At 36.5% G+C, this 12,019-nt stretch overlaps 1 protein-coding gene across 1 annotated transcript in view; it reads right to left on the reverse strand.

Annotated features, from left to right (window-relative positions):
- Positions 1 to 208: 208 nt before the first annotated feature.
- cables2b (Cdk5 and Abl enzyme substrate 2b) overlaps positions 209 to 12,019 on the reverse strand; it is a 45,609-nt gene continuing 33,798 nt past the window's right edge. Inside the window, exons 4-9 of the mRNA XM_048550086.2 lie at positions 11,155 to 11,263; positions 9,773 to 9,929; positions 8,706 to 8,809; positions 6,828 to 6,934; positions 5,103 to 5,307; positions 209 to 2,631 (exon numbers count right to left, since the gene is read on the reverse strand). Of these exons, the coding sequence (XP_048406043.1) occupies positions 2,491 to 2,631; positions 5,103 to 5,307; positions 6,828 to 6,934; positions 8,706 to 8,809; positions 9,773 to 9,929; positions 11,155 to 11,263 (823 nt within the window). The 3' untranslated portion in view covers positions 209 to 2,490. The remainder of the gene's footprint in view (positions 2,632 to 5,102; positions 5,308 to 6,827; positions 6,935 to 8,705; positions 8,810 to 9,772; positions 9,930 to 11,154; positions 11,264 to 12,019) is intronic.

Below are 12,019 nucleotides of genomic sequence, written 5' to 3' on the forward strand. Positions count from 1 at the left end.
ATCGGGATGTCAGGTCGGCACAACATCGAGGGCCGAAGGGCCTGTACTATGCTGTAATGTTCTATACTCTATGCTCTAACATTTAACACTTCCAGCAGATTTTTTTTTAGTTCTACTATTGGAAAATCCTCTCCATCAGATGTGAGAAAGTGACCACAGACCTGAGTATATAAAAATCAAAAAATTTACTTGAAATTTTGAAGTTCCACTAATACAAAATGAATAAAAATATGCATAAACTTTATAATACAGAAGCTTTTAAGTCTCCAGACAAAGTCACTTGTGCAATGAGACAGTAGAAAGACAGACTATTTAGAATTACTCAGAAGGCTTCCCATTTACCTAAAACAAAATTGAGAAAGACAAGTACCATTACAGGAACAATCAGTTCCACTTTTCTATTATATATTATAAATAAATAAATGAGCGTATTACTTTATAAACAAATTTGCTTGCAGCACCCATGTAGCAAAATAATCCACATTTTCAATTAAAATAAAACAAATGGGAAATAGATGAAATATATAAAATGAAGTCTATATTCAAAAAAGTGTGGTAAACTACTGCAGATGGAATACTCCCAGCTGAGGGGGCCATGAGAGTTGTAGATGAGTAAAGGCATTGAGGTGTTCATATACACTAAAAGCTAGTGCAGAAAGTGTTCAAAAGCTTAATGGAATGTGGCTTTATCTCATGGCAGTTGAAATAAAAAAAGTGAATCAGCAATACAAACCCTTGGTTAGAAACCACCTAGAATACTGTGCTGACTTTCAGTACTGCATCTCAGGAAAGATGTCTGAACTGCAGAGAATATACAGCACACTATAAAGTAGAACCAGGGTTTAAAGGGTTAAACCATCAAGACTGTTCAGTTTGTAATCATTTATGATTAGAAGTTTGAATGGTCACCTAATCAAGGCATTTAATTAATAAAATAAATTGAAAATCCAGGGGACATCACTTTAAAATTAGAGCAAGATGTTTGCATATAACAATTTATAAGGGCTGTAGAAGTCTGGAAGTTGTCAAAAGATGAGATGTTGAGCTGTTTTCAAAATTGAAATGGATGGACTTTTGTTAGGTAAAGGTCATCATTTGACATGACGTAAAGGCAGGCAACAGAAGGTGAGGTACAGATCAGCCATGAGTTATTGAATAGCTGAACAGGCTTAAATTGTTGAATGATCTTTTGCATTTTTTTATATAAAAGACAAACAAATTCAACAGTCAATGAAAACAGAACAGAAACTCATGGTATTGTGCTCTTTTCACAGTTTTTGAAATTGTTGACTGATCCATATTTCACAAAAAAGTGGCATTTTATGCGAGCATCACAATTTGCTCATTGTTGGTTCCATTATCAATACCTGAAATAGCTTCACACTGTGAAGTAAGTACATTTAACAAAAAAACCCCAAAAAGCAACAACACTGCTCATACTTGAAATAAGCAGAAAATGTTACACAATCAGCAGGTCAGGCAGCACTAGAGGTAGGAAGCTACATTTAAAATTTCAAGTCCATGGCTCTGATGAAAGGTCACTAATCTGAAATACTAACTGTCTTCCTTACTCTACACGTGTTGCCTGATCTGAGAGTTTCCACATTCCCTGTTGCTATTACTAATAGTAATCTCAGAAGAAACAGACAGAACATAACATTTTAAATCTGAATGTAAACTCTCTTTTAAAAAAAGACATTTGATATTTAAATATTAAATAATTGCCAAAGCTGGCATTCTCTGCTTAAAGAGGCAACTAAAAGATGAATTTCAACATGACTTTTCAACATACAAGCTGTGATAAGAGTCATTAAGTGCATCTGTAAACCAGCACCTCATTTATAAGGTTAACAATTTCACAACAAAACAAGAAAGAGAGGAGAGTTATTTTTAAACATTTCATTCAACAAAGATGATGATTGAAAGGAACATGTTTTCACGAAATACTGCATACATTTAACATACTACACATTGAAAACAGAAAATGCAAAATAGTTTAAATATAGACTGCAGAGCACTATAAAATGTGCTTCATTTGAATCTCTAACATAGAGTGCTGACGTATGTGCAACTAACGGAGGAGTCAGTTTTATAAGTACAGTAGGACAATTGTTGGAAGAACAGATAGCATAGAAATTGATATTTTGGCAACGACAAGCCAACATGTAGGAAAGTGCTGTTGCCCAGTAAATGAATTTTTGGTAATAGTAATTACTATAACATGTGACAGGCCATCACCCAAACATATTCCTTTACAAGGTTCATCCAATTTTGGGCAAAGGTGCTTTAGTTTAAAAAAAGGTAGCACAAATCAGCTTTGAAAAAAATTGGACAAAATCGGCAACTTATTAATTAGCACTACAGAAGTTACTTTGGTACAATACTTCCTATGCTAACTGAAGAGAACCACGATTCAAGACTGTAGCATTAAAGGAAGAATTGCTTGCTTCTTCCAAGTGCTGGTCATCTTCAGTAGGAATGTAATTGCATTTAGGATTGCTGAACAAGTCGTCTGTAGTGAGGTAGCACTTTTTTCTCAGGAAGATAAAGGCCAAACTCCAAAGCCACAAGTGTGGTGAACTCAAATGAAACCAGCTCTTTTGAGTTCAATCTTAACCGTTCTTCCAGTTTCTAAGTGCAAGGATTAAAAGAACGCTAATTAAAAAATTGTAAAAATAGACCAAACTGTTACAGACATCAGTTAAGAGACATTTTTTGTTAAAAGAGACAATAAGTACATAAGTACACTCTAATATGTTGACGAATACATGAAACCATTGACGCATTTAAACTGAAGCGAGAAATCTGACCAGCCAAATTTAGAGGTACAGGAAAAGCACAAAGAACCAACTAGAAATTCTAATAGTACAGAGTTCACTTTTTTTCTGAGAATTGGGAAAAAAATTAAATCCTTTACAGTTTATTATTTGTTATATATGTAAGCAATTTTTAATTTGTGCTTTTAGAAAATGTGCATATACCAAGAATTGATTTTTAGTTAATAAACTGGGAACTGTGTTCCGGAGAAGGATCACCAGACCTGAAAAGTTGACTCTGCTTTCTCTTCACAGACCTGCAGTGTTTCTTCAGCAATATGTAGACTTTTAATTCATTTCCTGGAAACAGGGATTGGACTTCTACAAGATTTTTCTTTGAACAGTGTGCATTTTCCCATTGTAGACCACTATTAAAGATGGTCACTGACAGCCATCCTGATGACGCCCATGTCATCATTCAGTCAGGAACCTGTTGCGCCAGGTGGCCCCAACACATGCATGGTAGGTCACGATAGTGGTGAGTGATGAAATCAGCATAAATACTAGCTGAGCTTCACTCAAATTTCTGTGCAGTATTCGCACATAATTTGTAAATTCCACTTGACTGGAATGGTTTGTCGTTCAGAGGAACAGCTGATAACTTGCAACAGTGAACTTGCCTTACATTTAAGGGATCACTACACCTCGTTCAATTGCATGCCCACTTTACTCATCAAAATCCATATTAACAACAATTATTCATTATATTGATTATGAATGTCCTTAATGTTAAGGATTAATAAGTTCAGAAAAACATGTAACCACATTAGTGGATGTAATTTTTGACAGTGACAAAGCACTTTTTTTTGCGACTCATTGGTCTACTTAGCAATGGTATCAATGAAAAATGCATCCCCACTAAAGCAGGTCAAGTGATTATCCCCAATCCCCACCACTGCCTACCAGCACACACCTATCACCATCCCACTTACCTTCCCAGCCCGACCACCCTTCTCTCTACTTATTTCAGAGACCCCTTCCCCTCCCCCCCATTTCTGAGGACGGGTCCTGACCCGGAACATCAGTTTTCCTGCTCTTCTAATGCTGCCTGGCCTGCTGTGTTCCTCCAGCTCCATACTGTGTTATCTTGAGTGATTCCAACCTAGATAAAAGACAGCCGATACTATTTTGCATTACTACATGCAGTTCTCCTTCTAACCCCAAGGAGAGTCTAGAAAACTCAAAGACAATGACCCTCACAGAGCCACAGAACCATGAAAGACCTTCCTTCATTTGCTATTGGCAAGATAACGTTAGAAGCAATCCACAACATTGAGCAAGGGTATCTGAACATCTGAAGGTCAACTGCTGGGTCAAAAAAGCTTTGATTTTTAAGACCGAGTTGCAAACAGAAGTAAAAATTGCTGGGACAACTCAACAAGTCTGGCAACATCTATGGAAAGAAAGTAGAGTATATGTTTCAAGTTCCATGAAGACTCTTCAGACCTTTAGCTCTGGACCTGAAACATTAACTCTACTTTCTCTCTACTGATGCTGCCAGATTTGCTGAGTTTTCCCAAAAATTCCTGTTTTTGTTTCTAATTTCCAGCATCCAGCGTTCTGTGTGATTGTTTTTTCCTGGCTAATTGAGTTGTACTAGGAATACAGAATTAAGTTTGAGTTCCTGACAATTGGAAAGAGACCATGTGACCAGTCAGATTGTATGGTTTTAACACATTCTGCGCAGAGCCCAATTAGAAGCAAAGTCATCAAGGGAGCATCTGTCTCCCTTCCTTCCTCTTTCCATCTAACTAAGAAAGATTGGACCCCCTCCTCTAATTTCACTGACACCAGCAGAAAGTAGTTTTTCTTAAAGAGAGATTTCAACACCATAGTCAAATAACCCAGCAAAAATGATTTTAAAAACTGCAAACTTTAGTATCAGCCAAATATTGCACCTTTGGGTACAAAAAGCACTAAGGTTGAGTGTGTTTTCGGTCAGAACGTTCAGGTATGACCTTCGACTGTTAGATATCCGCATTTATTTCGAGCTATGCTGAAAATTATATTGATACAGTGTTAAGACCATGTCCACAGTGATTTTATGTTGGTGTGAAAGACCAAAGTGTCAAAACGCAGTTGGTAACATTCAAGTGATACATTATAACCAAGCTCAAGTTTTATGTATAGCTGGATAACTAATATATGCTTTTTGTTCAACTAATGTCAGAATAACTTTTTTGAAATGCAGCCTCCTCCCCCCAACAGTGCTTTTTAACTATTTTTGAGGCTTGAATTCCACAATGAAGAAAAATTGGTTAACTTCATGCAAAGCATTATACTCACATCAATCAGATGTCTGACTTCATGTTTCTTGAGATCACTGCTAATTTTGGCTGCTAGTAGTAAGCAGGCACCGGAGCAAAGCTTTCTGTTTTGCTTATTGACTTTGCCTTGGAGGACAAGCTTCTCAAAGTAAACAAATGATAAAGCCACAGTACACGGTTCCAGAGTACACTCTTCTGCCAGGTTTCGCATTTCACGTTTCAGACTGTAAACCAAACAGAAAAATGCATTGTAAAACCATTTGATGACTTTAACATCATAATTAACAGCAGTATATCAAAAAACTATTAATGATTTTTGTTACATTTTCTCTCAAAAATTATTAAAAAACTTTACCAGATGGTTAATAAAATGTGAGGCTGGATGAACACAGCAGGCCAAGCAGCATCTCAGGAGCACAAAAGCTGACGTTTCGGGCCTAGACCCTTCATCAGAGAGGGGGATGGGGTGAGGGTTCTGGAATAAATAGGGAGAGAGGGGGAGGTGGACCGAAGATGGAGAGAAAAGAAGATAGGTGGAGAGAGTATAGGTGGGGAGGTAGGGAGGGGATAGGTCAGTCCAGGGAAGACGGACAGGTCAAGGAGGTGGGATGAGGTTAGTAGGTAGATGGGGGTGCGGCTTGGGATGGGTGAGAGGAAGAACCGGTTAGGGAGGCAGAGACAGGTTGGACTGGTTTTGGGATGCAGTGGGTGGAGGGGAAGAGCTGGGCTGGTTGTGTGGTGCAGTGGGGGGAGGGGACGAACTGGGCTGGTTTAGGGATGCGGTGGGGGAAGGGGAGATTTTGAAACTGGTGAAGTCCACATTGATACCATTAGGCTGCAGGGTTCCGAAGCGGAATATGAGTTGCTGTTCCTGCAACCTTCGGGTGGCATCATTGTGGCACTGCAGGAGGCACATCCAGCCTCACATTTTATTATCTTGGATTCTCCAGCATCTGCAGTTCCCATTATCTCTTTACCAGATGGTTATTCTGGTATGAATGATAAAGACTGTTTCATAGAAATCCAACAGAATTGCTAACTTTACAAGTAGACACCATAATTGACAAAATGTACCTCTGTATGCACTAAAGACCTAGAATGAGAATATTAATAAATCAGTAGTGATCAAAATTGGAATAAGTTCAAATGACCACAGGCCATTAATACACTACACAGAAAGTGATTACAAATTTAACCAAACATGTTGACAACTACCTCAATAGAAACACTAATAAAGTCAGGATAGTGGTTGCACCTTTGATAGTAGATAGCAAAAGGGCGAGTGACAAACAAATTTCAGGAGATGCATTTTAAAGCCAGTGTTTTATTGATAACTTTGATAAAATTAAAGTTCACTTTAATTTTCAGCTACATGTTTGAGATTTACTTGCCTATGCCCCTAAAAGCAATTAAGGAAAAGAATCTCTCAAAACCTATTGGGGATCCTACAGGTAAATCACTCCACGCACAGAGTCGCTGGTGGTGAATACCTGAGGCAACTACAATGGTTCACAATTCAGAGACACATGCTTAAGGCAGATGTTGGAAGACTGGACACAGCTCCGATGAGTACCTGTGAAACCATAACCCAGCACATTCTGACACAATCAGGAAATGGGAGAAAACCAGCAAGAAAAAATAAAACGTTTTAAGATTGATGGAAGGAAAGTAAAATTTGTCCTTAAATCATCTTCAGTATGAAAGTAGCTAAAAAACCGTGTAATTTTCAACTTGATTAATTTACCTTCGTATCTTACTGAGCGTCAGCTTAATGTGAGGAAATTTCTCCTTGAATGTTTCATTCATATCCTTTTTCAAATCAGATGGTTTTACATATTCAATCACTGTGGTCTGACAAAGAGAGAAAATTCTCGTGAAGCTAGTCACTATCATACAAAATGGGTGTTTTAATTACTGTATAATATTCAATATTACGTGCATAACAATAAACGTTTGCTGAGAATTGGTAAAAATATGTAATTGGTAAACAATGCATTTTGCCTGACAAATGACCATATATGAGCAGCAACTGAATGTTTTCAGGTCTCCTCATGAATGTAAAATTAAATAATCCTTGACGGATCTTGATATGAATACCAAAGAATACATACTAAATCATTTCTAGCATATAGTTTCTCGTCAGTTTCAAAACAATTCCATTGTCAATTCAACATCTAGGTAAACTACTATGGCAAAACATATCAGCAGCATTCTGCTTTCAGTTTGGGCAATTAGCCTTCTCCCTGTAATGCTAAACATTCTTCCTTTACAGGAATTAATCTCAAATAAATTCATAACTGTCCAATAAATACATAATAAATGAAGGAAAACAAAGTTTATTTCCCTTCATTGGAACAGTAATAATTTCATGGTCAATAATGCACATTTTTAAAGAAAAAAGTTATTTGATGTTAATGGATTACAAAATGATGCCACACTGTACTACAAAGCCCTTACAAGCTAAACTATTCCATTTCAAAAGTACATTCTTTAAAGCATGCTTGCACTGAATTACAGAAAGCAATAGTGAGCACGAGAGGCATCAACAATGACTTTACAGGGAAAACCCACTGGTCAAAACCATCTGTTCCACACAATCCAAATATATATTCCAAAAACGAGGTGATCACCGTGACAATAAATGATTCAATTCAATTTGATCCAATCCATTGGGAGTGAAGACTTGGATAAAAATTCAGGCTAGTTTGTGAGGAGGAAGAAAATATCCAGCAAATGCCTCTCCAAGTCCCCTACGACTAGTCCAGATTATCACACTAACCCTTTGAAGCATAAGCTTTCACAAAAACTTCCCCTCACAAAATGATTTCCTTGGTACAACTGTTTTTAATATATTAAGCTATACGTTCAAATTAAATGCAATCAGCATAGTACAACTTGTATCTCACAGCTGATTGGGTTTCATGCAACATTTGTGATTCAGTATTCTACCACAGTAAAAGAATTGCACTTTGGCACTTTGTCACTATAAATCCCCGTCAAGACATGAGAACAAATATTATTTGTGTACACTATACAGAATTTGTCCAAACAGATAAGATTCATGTTTCATTCAAGGCTTCAATAACTGTCATTATTTCTCCACTGGCATTGTTTATCAATAAAACATGAAGGAGGTGTGTTCAAATTAAAGTGCTAATACTGGTAAAATAAAAACTGCCAGCTCTCAGCCCACTTTGCAGGTTCATTCAGTTGATTTCAATGGATTTTAACATCCTGAATTACATTTTCTCTAATGAAATAATTGAGGCTAAAAGACAGCCATAATTTACTATTGAGGATTGTTATACGAACTATGGCAAGTGTCAGTTGTGAGATATTCTACATTTGGGGTTTACCATAAGTAAACATATGGTTAAAAACAACAAAAAAGCAACATTACAAATCACTTTTCATTTTAAATCTATACAGATCAGTAGTTTTCCCCTTGAGTTCTTTAATAATTAGGATTTAACAAGTCAAAGCAGAAATATACACATTTCTACTTAAAAATGTTTAAAAGCCACATAATGGATCGAAGAAAAGTGCTATGTCTCCACTTTTAGACTTAGAAGTACAAAACTTTATTTGGAACACAACTGAATATTCAAAGAATTTTTTTTACCATATATGATGCAAAGATTAGAACCCGTTTGTGTTTTCCACATGGCCACTGGGGGTCATCAAGAAGATTTGGATCATACTCTATCAAATCTCCAGCTTCACTACCTAGTGTTGACAGAAAACAGAGACCTGAAACTGGACTTTTATTTTTAGAGGCTCATTATACACATGCTTAACATTGCCAAAATACTTGGCTTTCGGCAGAAACCACACTAACAGCTACATGTCAGACAAGAGAAAAATCTCAAGTTATTTAGCAGGCAGTCAACTCCTGGCTGTGCTCAGAATACACAAAGCAAGCAGTGCAATTCAATGGTCTGAGATAATGGGAACTGCAGATGCTGGAGAATCCAAGATAACAAAATGTGAGGCTGGATGAACACAGCAGGCCAAGCAGCATCTCAGGAGCACAAAGGAGCTCTCTGATGAAGGGTCTAGGCCCGAAACGTCAGCTTTTGTGCTCCTGAGATGCTGCTTGGCCTGCTGTGTTCATCCAGCCTCACATTTTGTTGTCTTCAATTCAATGCTCCATCTTCTACGGGTCTTGCCACTAAATGGTGTTTGCAAAGGAATCAAATATCACAAGCAAAAAAGGGAGCCATTCATAAAGTTTAGTCTTTACAGATTTAGGTGGGTCACCGCATTCACCAATTTCTACAGATCAGTTAAGTGCTCAATGCAAAATTCTGGCACTTGTAGGAGGAGGAAAAAATATCAAGCTTAAATAAAAAGATTTTGGGAAATCAACTTTCAGTGCAGATACAACAAATTGACATTAGCAAAGGAGTTTAACATTTGTATTAAAAACATACAAGATATGCAGCATTATGTTGTCATACAAGATGCGACTTTTCTTATTTTAAAAGGAACAGAATATATTAATTGTTCAGGTTGCAAGAATAAATTTGTATGAATACTTGTGCAAGCCCCATTATCACTGTCAACTTAAAATGCTGAAAAAAAAGAGAGTTAAATAGTAGATTCAGTTAAATTATAAAACTCCCAAACTACAACTGTGCATACTTTCCTTCCAAATATTATCATAGTGGAATGCCATTTTGATTTTACCTAATTCCATAGCTATTGTGGCAGCTCCATGTCTTCCTGGTGTAAAACTTCGATGCATGCTGTTGCGAACCTGTGCGACTGCAGGTGGAACCTCAGGCAGAGTTTTTGGCATAACAAAGGCATTGGTGGGATAAAGGAACTGTGCATATGAAACTGACTGAAACAGGAAGAAATTGGCAATAAATAATATTAAATATTATTCCCCAGTCTATTACAGTGCCTCAAAATAACACTAAGTTTTGTATTTCACAAACAAGTTTCAAAATTAATTTTACAAGCTCATTGTAAATTTTTACCAATCAAATTTTTCAGATCAGAGTGTACAAAGGAAAAAAATTACAACTACAAATCACAAGTTAGTGCAAAAACCACAAACTTTAGACATTATCACCCAATATTGGAATTCATATCCTTCAATACTTCATGATTGGCAAAATATATTTGATTAATTGCACAATACTATGATCTTAGCAGTTGTTGTTACAGTGCATAAGTAAGGCTTTCAATTCATTGTGTCTGAACTGGCTCTCCAAATGAGCAATTCACTTTGTAAAACACTGTCTTTGCTCTGTCACCCTGCGCATTTGTTTCTCTTCAAATGACATGTCTAATTCCCTTCTGAATGCCTCATTTGAACCTTCCTCAACTCTACTCCCAGGCCACACATTCCAGACGATAACCATTCACTATGAGAAAAAAAAGTTTCTCATCATTCCTTTTGTTAAATACTTCAAAGCTGTGCCTTCTTATTCTCAAACCTTCACTTGAAGTTTTGTACTTCATAAACAAGTTTCAAAATCAATTTTGCAAGCTGCTTAGTAAAAATGCGTAAACAAATTTTTAAGATCACAGAGTTTGCAGTGGGGGGATAAAAGAAAGTGATTAGCAGTTGCAATTTATAAGTTAGTGAGAAACCAAGTTCTTCTCCCAACTATTCTTCCTGGAACCCTCATGATTTGGCAGCCACTAGATTAAGACAATTAACTTTTAATGACAAGACAAAATGAAAAACAAATATTCTTTGGGTTATTGTTTATATATAGGGAAATATTTTTATTGTTGAATTTAGACAAACATAGTAGCATTGAAGGGTCTTAAACAAATCAATATTTTGCACCCTTATTTCTAATAGACAACTTTCAGTAGAGCTCATTCTGGAATAATTAAGGAAACTACATCAAATTAGTTAGATTTTGCACAAACATTATTGTAAAAGTTACAAAGATAAGGTTATTCAGGCAAGTACAATCCACAAATCACCCACAATGTATTGTTTTGCTGCCATAGACACATCAACAATTGAATGAAAACCTTTGAAAAATATAATCGCTACGTTAAAAAGTTCACACTACAATATATTATACAATTCAGATAAGTTTTACCTTTACGTCTGCACCAAATTCGACTCCATCAAGTCCAAGCAGCATGTCTGTTGAAGCTGAAATGCCACCAGAAGGATTACGTTGCCTGGGTCCTTCCATCTTGTTGTCTCTGTGAAAACAGAATGTCAAATCCAAATCTTGCAGTAGTTAAAATACACTGAAGAAATACATAATACGGAAGGAGTGGTCTAAACATACACCAGCTACAAAAATACACAATAAAAGGAACTTGCTCCCTTTACAAATCAGTCAGAAATCAAAGCTGCACATCAACAGGAAATGCTTTCACAAAGAACAATAAAACATATTGAGAACATAATCAAACTAACAATATGGTCAATTTGCAAATGCCAGACCCAGTACACCAAAATAAATTTTCCAAGTTTTGAATGAAATAGGATTTTCCCTAATAATGCAAGAAAACAATATACAATTTTCCAATGAAACTGCCAGCTTTAATTTCCCTTTCTGTCCTTTGCATAAATGCTCACTGCAGTTTCCTTGCAAAGCATCCGTTCCCATCATAGTGGCCCCATTAACTATGGAAAGGAAGACAACAGCAGACTATTATTGAATGCATCTCCTCCCCACCTCTTCCAAGTCTCTAATGATTACTAATAAAAGTATGAACATATAAAACTTTAACTTACATAAAAATGATCAAAGACGTCATCACTTGCAAAATATTTTCAGCATTTAACATATTATAGTACAAAAGCTAAAAGAAAACATTGATTACCGTAAACAAAACAAGGAGTTTCTGGAGAAACTTGGGTCTGGCAGAATCTGTGGAAGAAAGCAGTGTTAACATGGAGTCCAGTGACTCTTCATCAGAGCTGATGAAGCGTCACCAGAGTGGTAGTGC

This window comes from Stegostoma tigrinum, chromosome 19, assembly GCF_030684315.1.
Source record: "Stegostoma tigrinum isolate sSteTig4 chromosome 19, sSteTig4.hap1, whole genome shotgun sequence".
Classification (NCBI taxonomy): Eukaryota; Metazoa; Chordata; class Chondrichthyes; order Orectolobiformes; family Stegostomatidae; genus Stegostoma; species Stegostoma tigrinum.